Genomic DNA, 13,003 nt, shown 5'->3' with positions numbered 1-13,003 from the left:
ACACCTGATTTCACTGCCTTAATCAAACTGACTCACTGGAAGAAAAGCTTGAGAAGCGGCAGAGAGGAAATACATATATTACTGTTTGGCAAGAGGCAAGATGGAACTGTTAGCTTAAAAAAAAATGCATGTTGTTTAATTTTTTCCTGTTTGCAATGGTTTCTTCCCCTTCCTGGAGAGTTTTGCCTTGTAGTAGGGAACTCTTAGCACAGAGAGGAGTTTTCTCCTCCTAAACGTAATCTAAATATATATGAATAGTAACATTAAGACAGTTTTCATTTTTATTTTTTTGGCAAATCTAAATTTCAGATGTGTGGCAACTAAACATGAGTATTTATTTGTAGTTTGATTCATAGGACACATTCTAGCTCTTCAAACATGAAAGTGAATGGAAATAAGTACCAAATTGTGATAGACAGAATAATGCTCCCCTACAAGATATCCCTCATAGCTTAGTTGCTAAAGAACCTGCCTGCAATGCAGGAGACCTGGGTTCGATTCCTGAGTCAGGAAGATCCCCTGGAGAAGGAAATGGCAATCCACTCCAGTATTCTTGCCTGGAGAATCCCATGGACAGAGGAGCTTGGCGGGCTACAGTCCATAGGGTCACAAGAGCTGGACACAACTTAGCGACTAAACCACCACCATACAAGATATCCATGTCCTAACCTCTGAAACTTGTAAATGTGTAGCCTTACACAGGAAATGGGACTTTGCAGATGTGGTTAAGTTATGGATTTTGAGATGGGGAGGTGATCCTGGATTACTTGGAGGGTCCAATATAATCATAAAGGTCTCTATAAGAGGGAGGCAGGAGAGTTACCATCAGAGAAGATGTAACAAAGTGGTGGGAATTATGCAGCCATGAGACTCAGAGTCTAAGTGGCCCCTAGGCAAAGAACAGATTCTCTCAGATGTCTAGAAAGAATGCAGCCTTGACAATACCTAGATATTAGCTCTACAGGATCTATTTTGAACTTCAGACCTCTAGAACTGTAGGGTGATTAATCTGTGTTGTTTTAAGCCACTCGGTTTGTGGTAACTTATTACAGTAGTAATAGGAAAGTAATATATTTATGATGCTTCTAGAGTTGTGTGTGACTCCCAAAATCACACAAGAATTTTCAAGCAAAAATCTTTTGTTTCAAGCTTGGTAACTAAGACTGTACACCTCTTCAACCTGGAGATAACTTTTAAAAGTTACGATGAAATTTACAGGGATGGGCCAAATATAGATAAATATCTTGTTTTACCTTTTAAACCAAGTTTAGACAAATCAGTTTGTCTTGGGCACATTCAGTGCCTTACTGTAGAGTTTATCTGTGTATAGCAGAAGTGAGAGGAGGACCAATGAGCTGAAAGATAACTCAATCAATCCGCTTCCTCTGTCTTTGCTTCAGTGCTTCATACAGGAAATCTATTTCTGTGTCAAGTTCCAGAGAAGTTTCTTCTGTTCCAAGTTACTAATCTGGCTGAAACACATAGAGTTGAAGGAAGAGGCTAGGAGAAAGAAGTGCTGTGCTGTTTTAATGGGCTAAGAAGATCCAGTACGGAAGAGTCAATCAGACAGAGCCTCACCATGTCCACAGCTCCTTTTACACCTGTGTGGAGGAACAGTGCTGAATGAAGGGCACAAAATAAGGAAACAGAAATGCCCTGCGTTTGGATAACTTCTGATCTTCAGCTACAACTAATTTTGACTCTCTTCTTAGTTGCAGGTGAGTTTGAATTTTCTTTGGGAGGGTAACAGGAGAACTACAGGTGAGAAACCTGGTCACAGCTTTTCCTGAGCTTTCTTTGCCTTTCTTACGGGGGCAGAGCACAGCAATTACAGTCAGAGTTATGGGGGAGGGGAGAGTTTCCTCCTAGATTTACTTCACTTTTTTATCCTTATTTTCCCCTTGTCTTGCTTATTTTATTTTGTATCCTACTACATTATACATATATCTATACTTTACCCGACTGCCTACTTCCTCATTCCCCCTACCCCTTTTTAGGGTGAGGCAGAATAAATTACTTTCTAGTAGCAATCCAAGTCATCTGAGGAAAGCGGAACTATTTTCGTCTCCTCTTCTTAAACAACTTAATAATCCCAATCTATTTATGTCTGTATTGTTAACAGTATAAATTAGGAAAGTTTATTGCTCTCTTGTCACTTTCGATGACCAGGCACTTTTAAAAATATAACACATTCAGAAGTTTGATGTTGTGTCTGTGATGTAGGTCTGTATTTATTTTAATATATGTGGGCTGTCAGAGACTCTTTCTGGATTAGAAGACACACTCTTCAACATCTAGGTTCCTGCAAGAGTTGTGGAGAAATTGGGGCTGTTGTGGGGGTGTCCTGGTTTCACTACAGAGGGTTGGTAGGAGTTGACGTAGGAGGGAGTTTTCAGGTTTCAATTTTAGTTGATGGGAGCAGCTGCAGGGAAACATTTGGTTTTAAATTTTATAGTTTAGTAATTCAAAGAAAAAAAAGGTATTTTTTTCTTATATAAATTATCTTAAAACTGCCTGTCTTCCAGCAAAACATCTGCTTTTCCTCATTTAGGTGAGCACACGTAAAGTAACTATGCTGTATTACTGAACTTTTCTATGGAGTGCTTTCACATAATTTTTCTCCTTTGATCAGCACAGCAACCCAGTGAAGTAGGCATAGAAGACATTTCTCCACCTTACAAAGGTAGAAACTGAGGTATAGAGAGGTGAAATTTGTCCAAGTTTATACTACTAGTATATGACAGTCATTCCTAGTACTAATATATGTTTGTAAGCATCAGTAAACATCTGAATAGGCAGTTTTCCTCAATACTTAGTCTTTATGCTTCTTACTAACAAGCACCATTAAGTCAATACTTAGTTATAAACTGAGTGGAGTATTTACTCATTAAAAAAAATCAAATGATCTGAATCTTTCAGTAGTTGAGATCTTGTTGAAGAAAGCTTTTATAGAAACCTGTACAACACCCAACTTGGCAAGGAATGTCAGCTAGACAATGAGTTATTTATGTTAAGCTGCAATATGACTTTGGGGTAAAAGAAAAAAAAATCATGATTAAAACATAATCAATAATTTTGAATTTGATAGTTTAAAGGTTTGGATTTTAAAACTATTTCTAACCACAGCTAGGAAATACTACCAATATCAAATCTCTGAAATCTGTGCTTCTATAATTATAATGTTATCAGAATATTTAAGAGAAAGATATGGAAAAGCAAATTACATTTTGTGCAGTGATTTGACATGATAAGTTCACCATGAAATAATTCAGAATGATGATATGCAAAGCCCTTGGGGCATGAGTTTATATCTTTATTACTAATACTGCTTTGTTATTAATACTGCCAAAGAGAAATAACTCACTTTATTAGATAAGACAAACTCATAAAGGAGAAAGAGAGCTAATGACTTCACTGTAAAACATGCCATTTAAAAAAAAATTATTTACTTTTTTATTTACTTATTTGCTTGTAAATTCAAGTAATGTGGTAGTTGATGGATAAGATTTATTAAGAAAGTGCCTGAGAGGGAAAAATAAAAAGAATGCTAATCATTCATTGCAGAGAAAAGATCTCTAGCCCTGTATCTAGTCTCCTTCCCTCAAACTCCCTTTACCCCAAGCCACATCTTTCTTTTTATTTTATACTATTGTCTTCTAGATTTTTTTCTTGTTTTCAAATTATATTTTGATGTCCCCATCAAACAACTCTTTTCTTTGATAAAAGTCACTAATATTGAGATTATGAGTTACTGGAAAGAAAGCCTCCATTTTTTTCTTCTTTGGGCTAATTTTAACCATTAATTATTATCTTCCAATAGGAGGCAGGCAGTCACAAGAGGAGATAAAAATCAAGGCAGGGCTGAGTGGCAGCTTCAGCAGGTTTGCAAAAGAAGGAAAAAGAGATTAAAAGCAATGTGAAAAAGATGTTTGTCCTCATTGATTTCAGTCTTCTCTTCCTTTTCTTATTTTTAATAGCTATGAATTCCCACATTATAGTAATTTTTAGGTGTGGTATCCTCTAAACATCCATGCTTAAGCAATTAATAAATGGTCAATACTGAAATCAGATTGGTTGTATTCTTTGTAGCCAAAGATGGAAAAGCTCTATACAGTCAGCAAAAAAAAAAAAAAAAGACCTGGAGCTGACTATGGCTTAGAACATCAGCTTCTTATTGCAAAATTCAGGCTTAAATTGAAGAAAGTAAGGAAAACCACTAGGTCATTCAGGTATGACCTAAATCAAATCCCTTATGATTATACAGTGGAGGTGATGAATAGATTCAAGGGATGAGGTCTGGTGGACAGTGCCTGAAGAACTATGGACAGAGGTTCATAACGTTGTATGGGAGTCAGTGACTGAAACCATTCCAAAGAAAAAAGAAATGCAAAAAAGGCAAAGTGGTTGTCTGAGGAGGCTTTACAAATAGCTGAGAGAAGAAGAGAAATGAAAAACAAGGGAGAAAGGGAAAGATATACCCAACTGAATGCAGAGTTCCAGAGAATAGCAGGGAGAGATAAGAAGACCTTCTTATGTGAACAGTGCCAAGAAATAGAGGAAAACAATAGAATGGAAAAAACTAGAGATCTCTTCAAGAAGATTAGGGACATCAAGGGAATATTTCATGTAGTGATGGGCACAATGAAGAACAGAAATGGTAAGGACCTAACAGAAGCAGAAGATATTAAAAAGAGGTGGCAAGAATACACACAAAAAAGAACTGCACAAAAAAGGTCTTAATGACCCAGATAACCACGATAGTGTGGTCGCTCACCTAGATCCAGACATCCTGAATGTGAAAAAGTCAAGTGACCTTAGGAAGCATTACTATGAACAAAGCTAGTGGAGGTGATGGAATTCTAGTTGAGCTATTTCAAATCCTAAAAGATGATGCTGTTAAAGTGCTGCTCTCAATATGTCAGCAAATTTGGAAAACTCAGCAGTGGCCACAGGATTGGAAAAGGTCAGTTTTCATTCCAATCTCAAAGAAAGGCAGTGCCAAAGAATGTTCAAACTACCATACAGTTGAGCTCATTTCTCATTTTAATAAGGTTATGCTCAAAATCCTTCAAGCTAGGCTTCAGTAGTATGTGACCTGAGAACTTCCAGATGTACAAGTTGGGTTTAGAAAAGGTAGAGGAAACAAATATCAAATTGTCAATATTTGTTGGACCATAGAGAAAGCAAGGGAATTCCAGAAAAACATCTGCTTCTTTGACTATGCTACAGCCTTTGACTGTGTGGATGACAACAAACTGTGGAAAATTCTTAAAGAGATGCGAATATCAGACTACCTTATCTGCCTCCTGAGAAACCTGGATACTTTGGCTACCTGATGCAAAGAGCTGACTCATTAGAAAAGAGCCTGAGGCTGTGAAAAATGAAGGCAGAAGGAGAAGAGGCTGATAGAGGGTGAGATGGTTGGCATTATCGATTCAATGGACGTGAGTTTGAGCAAACTCCAGGATATAGTGAAGGAAGGGAAGACTGGTGTGCTGCAGTCCATAGTGTCGCAAAGAGTTGGAAATGACTGAGCAACTGAACAACAACAGCAAATCCTTTTGGCATCTGCAGGTTTTGGCATCTGCATAATCTCTTATTTTGCCCCTCATACTGATAATTTGTTTCTTCTCTTTGTCAATCTGGTTAGAGGTTACTGATTGCATATATATATATTGTGTGTGTGTGAGAGGGAGAGAGAGAGAGAGAGAGACAAAGAGAATAGGGCCTAAAAATCATTTGCCATCTACATTAGAGAGATCAAGCTAAAATGAAACAAATGGAGAACATTTTAAATCAGTCTTGAAATGGTGTTGGAGTTATTGAAGGCTTTCTGGAGGAGAAGGGTCTTGAATGATAGGCTTGGATAGATGGGGAAATAGAGAGAGGAATTGGGAGGAGCAGGTGTGCAGCATGATCAAAGGCAGGTGGTTCAGGGAGAGAAAGAATTGTAGCTTGATATAACAGAGATTGTTATATGATCTCAGGAAATAAGGCTACGTTTCAGGAATCCTTAATCAGTAAACAAAAGAACTTGGAAACTGTAACTTTTGGGGGAAATAATATAATAAAATAATATTTTGGAAAAAATGTGGAAGCAGTATCTCACTGAGTGGGAGTGGCACTTGGCAAAGCTTTATTTTGAAGCAGGAGCAAGGGTTCTTACCCTTGAATTTCCATTTTAGGAAGGCCTGTGGTATCACTGAGAGTCATTGGTGGCTAAGAAGGGAAGTTTCTTTGCAGAGGAAGATGTTAAATTCAATCTAGAGATGACAAACACACAGGATGAAAATCTCTATTGGTACTTGGAAGTATAGCACAGTCCAGGCTTCATGAATTATTCATGGTGGAGGATCCCACAAAAAGAGTACACATTGAGATAAAAATAACAGAATAAGCTCTAGAGATTTTTGGATTTGGGTTCTAGGAATGATAATTATTTCTTCTTCTTTATAACAGAGAATAAGATCTGAGAAGAGGTGGGGAAGGAGAGACTCGGTAATATAGATGGACTGCTTCACTTTAAATAAGAGGACAGAAGCTCTTCCGAAATTGCAGACTAAGACGAGAAGTTGTATGTAGAGATGCTAATAGGTTGAGGACAGAAATAAGGAAATGGGAACAAATCAGAGAATTCCACAGGAGGTAAATTCCCTTCCAACAAAGTCATGAGTGCTTCAGTTAATGGTGCTAGTTAATAAAATAACTCGGTTGTCATTTGGTTTTCTGCTGTATCTGAAAAATCAATCTGTACAGTGACTAAGATGCAGTAACCATGGATATACTTTTGCCTCTTCCCCTTGTTGTCATCAACACAGATTTGCAATTCCTAAATAGGATTAGGGAGCAGATCTGTGGCTACAAAATGACTTGGGTCTGTGTGATGCTAATTGCTCCTAAGAATCAAACCATTACTTTTTTTAATAGTTATAAACTTTAAAAGTTGAGTTTTAAGCAGAGAAAGTTTATTAGTGAGGATTCTAGGAAGCAGCAGCTGGAAAATAGGGCAAGGCAGCAGAGGGAGAAGTCCAGCAATCCCAACCATGACACCCTCATCTGACTGCATGTGGATTTCTAGAGTTAGAGTGGCTCCAGAGAGGCTCTGCATTGAATCAGAATGTCTTATGGGCCTTATACCTCCAAATCAGTCAACAGATATGGACTGCTCTGGGAAAAGTCTGACTTTGCATGGGATAACTGAGATGATTTCTGAAGGTGTGAGAACTGAAGGCCGTCTGCTGACAGTGCTCCTAACAGCAGGAGCAAAAAGTCATTCCTAAAATAGGATTCTGGGTACGTGTACTATCTCCACCATAGCTGCTGTTTCAAATATTCTTCATTCCTTCCTGAATTTCTGAGTTTCTTTTTTTTTTTTTGTCTTTTATTTTTTTTTTTATTTTTTATTTTTTTTAATTTTTATTAGTTGGAGGCTAATTACTTTACATCATTACAGTAGTTTTTGTTATACATTGATATGAATTAGCCATGGATTTACATGTATTCCCCATCCCAGTCCCCCCTCCCACCTCCCTCTCCACCCAATCCCTCTGGGTTTTCCCAGTGCACCAGGCCCGAGCACTTGTCTCATGTACCCAACCTGAGCTGGTTATCCGTTTCACCCTAGATAAATACATGTTTCAATGCTGTTCTCCTGAAACATCCCACCCTCGCCTTCTCCCAGAGTCCACAAGTCTGTTCCATACATCTGAGTCTCTTTTTCTGCTTTGCATATAGGGTTATCGTTACCATCTTTCTAAAGTCCATATATATGTGTTAGTATACTGTATTGGTCTTTATCTTTCTGGCTTACTTCGCTCTGTATAATGGGCTCTAGTTTCATCCATCTCATTAGAACTGATTCAAATGAATTCTTTTTAATGGCTGAGTAATATTCCATGGTGTATATGTACCACAGCTTCCTCATCCATTCGTCTGCTGATGGGCATCTGGGTTGCTTCCATGTCCTGGCTATTATAAACAGTGCTGCGATGAACATTGGGGTGCATGTGGTTCTTTCAGATCTGGTTTCCTCGGTGTGTATGCCCAGAAGTGGGATTGCTGGGTCATATGGCAGTTCTATTTCCAGTTTTTTAAGAAATCTCCGTTTCCGTCTGGTGCTATTTCCCTTCAACCTAAATAATTTCTATTATCCTCACTAGTAGTGCAGTCCTGCTGGCGAGTTTTCTTAGTTTCCTTTTATCTGAATATGCTTCATTCTTGCATATTTACTCTTGCATATTTTTGCTGGATATAGAATTCTGGTTGACTTTTTTCTTTCACCATTTAAAAAATGTTGTTTCCCCATTTCTGATGAAAAGTTGGCAGACGCTCAGAACGTTAATGTGTCATGTTTTTTTCTGGCCGCTTTCAAGATTTTTTTCATTGTCAGTTCTCACCACTTATAATATGTCTATGTATAGTTATTTTTATATTTATCCTACTTGAGGATTACTGAAATTGTTGAATCTGTAAATTTATGCTTCTTGGTAAATTTAGGGAAATTTTTAATCATTATTTTCTCCAAATATTTATCTATCAGCTTTCTATGTTAGAAGTTCTGCTACTTCATTGAAGGCCCTTGTGGCTATTATAGGTTTTTTGTTTTTGTTTTTTCTTTCAGTTACTTTTTTTCCTCTCTGCTCCTCAGACTGGATAACTTCTATTGATATATTTTTAAGTTTGATAACAATTTCTTCTCTCATTTCTATTCTTCTGTTAAGGCCATCTTGTATTTTTCTATTTTATAGTTTCCACTTATTTTGTAACTTGTTTCTTTTCTTTCCGTTGAGGTTTTTCTGTTTCTTCATTCATTGTGAGCCTATTTTCTTTTATATCACTGAGAATAGTTTAATCTCTACTTTATGGTACTTGTCTGATAATTGCAATATCTGGGTCAATTTGAGGTTTATCTCCTTTTAATGTTTTTTTTTCCTCCTAAAAATGGGTCACAATTTCCTGGTTCTCTGTACAGTGAGTAAATTTATTTATATTCTGAATATTACATCTTAGAGACTGTATTCTATTACTTTGTTGATTTTTTTTTTCCCAAAAACATTTTAAAAACTCTCTTTAGGACAATATTTTAAATCTTAGTGCTTTTACCTTTAGTTGGTTGGCTTATGTATGCCCTGCCATGTGGGGCTTGGGATTAGCCAGAGGTGTGCATGCAGTTTATATAAGGAGTTTGAACTCTTACTTTCTGCCTCTCTCAATTTCAAGAGACCAAGGTTGCCCTGAAATCTATCTTTTTGTTCTTCAGAAAACCGTGAATTTTTTTCCTCTTAGAGTTTTAGCTGTCCAGTGTCCTGCCAACTGCAGCATTTCCTGGGATTAGAAGTGGTAAATATGGGAACATTTCCTTCTCTCAAGGATTGATACCCCTCAAAAATCTTGCTTTTTCTACTTTCCAGTGGCTTCAGATAGCTTTTATATTTTGTCCAGAATTTCCAGTTGTTATTGTGTTGAAGCTTACGGGGCCATAAACCAAGTGGAACTTTCTTAGTCTGTCTTTTTAATATCATTGTGATTCTTTAAATATCATTGTGTTTTTATGAACTGATGTTGATTTGGTTGGCTATATTGTCTTAGATGTTGAAATTGAATGTTCAGTTCAGTTCAGTTCAGTTGCTCAGTTGTGTCTGGCTCTTTGTGACCCCAAGGACTGTAGCACGCCAGGCTTCCCTGTCTATCACCAACTCTCAGAGTTTAATCAAACTCATGTCCATCAAGTCGGTGATGCCATCCAACCATCTCATCCTCTATTGTCCCCTTCTCCTCCTGCCTTTGATCTTTCCCAGCATCAGGGTCTTTTCTAATGAGTTAGCTCTTCCTATCAGGTGGCCAAAGTGTTGGAGCTTCAGCATTAGTCCTTCCAGTGAATATTCAGGATTGATTTCCTTTATGACTGACTGGTTTGATCTCTGCTATCCAAGGGAATCTCAAAAGTCTTCTCCAACACCACAGTTCAAAAGCATCAATTGTTTGGTGCTAAGCCTTCTTTATGGTCCAACTCTCACAGCCATACATGACTACTGGAGAAACCATAGCTTTGACTATACACACCTTTGTTGGCAAAGTGATGTCTCTGCTTTTTAATTTGCTGTCTAGATTTGTCATAGCTTTTCTTCCAAAGAGCAAACATCTTTTAATTTCATGGCTGCAGGAGAGGAAAATGGTTAATAGCATCAAAATATGCCAAGCAGTCCAGGAGCTTAAGCACTGAAGAAAGGCCTAAAGGTTGACTGTAAAGGGCCTGGTGATGTTCAAAATTGTGGCCTGAATGGAAGGACGTAGGAGCCACAAGATTGCTAACCTTGAGAAGGGTGTGGGTGGATAGGAAACGTAGGCTGTGGGTTCAGACCACTATTTCTAGAAGTTTGGCAGCAAAGAAAGGAGATAGGATCACAGCTAGAAGGAGAAAGCAGAATCCGATTTTTTTTTCTGTCAACAGAGGGGAGCCTAAGTGCATTTAAAGGGTATTCTCACATAAAGTTTTAAGTTGCTTAGTGATTTCCTTTCTTTGTCTTTGCCATTTCGTTACTTTACCGTGCAATACTATGCCATCTTTCCCTATGGTTTATGAATCTGCCTGCAATTCAGGGAATGCAGTTTCGATCCCTGGGTTGGGAAGATCTCCTGGAGGAGGAAATGGCAACCCACTCCAGTATTCTTGTCTGGAAAATCCCATGGACAGAGAAGCTTGATAGGCTACAGTCCATGGGGTCAAAAAGAGTGGAACACGACTGAGCACACATGAGCTATTACATAATTTGAGACTATCTGGTCTTATGATTTATTTTTGTGATATTGACACTTTTGGAAAAAAATGTTCACGTTTTTAGATTCAAAATAATTAAATCTAGTTGTTTTCATTCTCTAAAAAAAATCATTGTATCTGCCCTTTACTGACTGTCTCTTAGATGTTACTCAGAGGTTGTTCTGAGCCAATAATTTGAAGTTAGTTTCCAGACAGAGTCACCCACAGGGCCTAAAATATTAAAGATGCAGTGATGCTATTTCAAGCCTACTTAAACACAACTTTCAGGGCATCTGGACTTTAACAAATCTTTGCAGGTGATTCTGATGGGAGCCATGATTAAGAACACCATTTCAGGTCTTTCTTCATCACTCAAACTATCCCCATTGTCCCAGCTCTACAGGCTACTCACCTTTAGATTTACCTGTCACCCAATGTGGAATTTAACTTCCCCAAATATTAAGGTTTCTGAGAGCCAAAACCTTGCCTTATTTATTCTAGTCAAGGCTATGGTTTTTCCAGTGGTCATGTATGGATGTGAGAGTTGGACTGTGAAGAAAGCTGAGTGCCAAAGAATTGATGCTTTTGAACTGTGGTGTTGGAGAAGACTCTTGAGAGTCCCTTGGACTGCAAGGAGATCCAATCAGTCCATCCTAAAGGAGATCAGTCCTGGGTGTTCATTGGAAGGACTGCTGCTGAAGCTGAAACTCCAATACTTTGGCCACCTCATGTGAAGAGTTGACTCATTAGAAAAGACCCCGATGCTGGGAGGGATTGGGGGCAGGAGGAGAAGGGGATGACAGAGGATGAGATGGCTGGATGGCATCACTGACTCAATGGACATGAGTTTGAGTAAACTCCGGGAGTTGGTGATGGACAGGGAGGCCTGGTGTACTGCGATTCATGGGGTTGCAAAGACTCGAACACAACTGAGCAACTGAACTGAACTGAACTGATTCCTAAAGTTCTACACGATACTGAGTAGGTATACTCAGAAAGTGTTTGTCAACCTGCGTGTTTGTGTCTGCTCAGTTTCTCAGTCGGGTCCAACTCGTTGTTATGCCATGGACTGTAGCCCACCAGGCTCCTCTATCCATGGGATTTCCCAGCCAAGAATACTGGAGTGGGTTGCCATTTCCTCCTCCAGGGGATCTTCCTGACCCAGGGATCAAACCTGCATCTCTTGTGTCTCCTGCATTGACAGGTAGATTCTTTACCACTGTACCACTTGGGAGGCCCAGGTATACTCAGAAAATGTTTTTCAACCTAAACTTCCTCAAAATGTTTCTGGTATCTGTAACCACTCTTGCCCTTTATGCTTCTCTCTGAGTAACCAAGTGTCAGTCTCTTCAAAAGCAAACCTTCATTTTGCATTTGTCTCATCCCCTCCCACAACCTCTAGGATCCTGCATGCCAGTCAGCCTCCTTCATTCTTGTAACTGCTAGCGCTCCCTCTGCCTACAAATATGCGGTACGACTCAAATACCCACTCAGTCCTTCTAGTTTCAGACATTGCCCCATCTCTCTCTTTCAGATTTGGCATGAAAGGATAAAGTTACTGTCTCATTCTCTGATACTTTCAGGGTCAAAATTCTTGAAAGAGCAAGTCTACAGTTGACAACTGCTTCTGCTTGGGCCCTTGCAATTGTTATGCTATTCCCTCTGTACTAACACTACTCTCTTACAGCTCTTAATGGTCTCTGTGGATTTTGTTAGCAAATCATAATGCCACTTACTCCTTACTTTAAAACTTTTCATACATGATTTGACCTTGATTATTTGTGTCTTGAAAACTTCTTTTTCCCTGGCTTCAAGACCCCACATTTACCTTCTACTTTTCTTCATTGTTTCTGCTAACTTTACTTCCTTCATTAGATCCCTAATTTTAAATGTTTCAAGACTCTCATTTTGGCCTTGTCTTTAATTTCCACATCAAAGACAGTGATGTGGCAGGCAGTCCATGGGCTGGATCTGGCTTAGGGACACTTTTGATTGGCTCATGTAATATTTTTAAAACTTTGATTTAGCTGCCAATATTTTTAAATTGGGAGATTTTACCCAACCCCCCTGAGATGGTGTTTAGGGTTGCTGTGAGGATTGAGTTAAATTATATATATATATATATATATATATATATATATATAAAGCACTTAATACTATGTCTGAATTTGACAAACATTCAAAAATTTATATCATAATTATCATTTTACAGTTTCTAAAGCTCTTTCATAGATATTATTTCGTAAC

The 13,003-nt window shown here is 38.3% G+C and overlaps 2 protein-coding genes across 6 annotated transcripts in view; one reads left to right on the top strand and one right to left on the bottom strand.

The window, feature by feature from the left end:
• CD200R1 (CD200 receptor 1) overlaps positions 1-13,003 on the top strand; it is a 68,905-nt gene that overhangs the window by 24,179 nt on the left and 31,723 nt on the right. For both annotated transcript variants that reach the window (XM_020879706.2, XM_020879707.2), the window contains exon 3: positions 1,401-1,718. In XM_020879706.2, the coding sequence (XP_020735365.2) occupies positions 1,652-1,718 (67 nt within the window). In that variant the 5' untranslated portion in view covers positions 1,401-1,651. The remainder of the gene's footprint in view (positions 1-1,400; positions 1,719-13,003) is intronic.
• The window catches only part of GTPBP8 (GTP binding protein 8), a 251,204-nt gene that overhangs the window by 217,628 nt on the left and 20,573 nt on the right, over positions 1-13,003 (bottom strand). The window lies entirely within an intron of this gene.

This window comes from Odocoileus virginianus, chromosome 4, assembly GCF_023699985.2.
Source record: "Odocoileus virginianus isolate 20LAN1187 ecotype Illinois chromosome 4, Ovbor_1.2, whole genome shotgun sequence".
NCBI classification, from domain to species: domain Eukaryota; kingdom Metazoa; phylum Chordata; class Mammalia; order Artiodactyla; family Cervidae; genus Odocoileus; species Odocoileus virginianus.
Note: the sequence above shows the minus strand (reverse complement) of the source record. Positions and strands in the feature narration are given on the sequence as shown.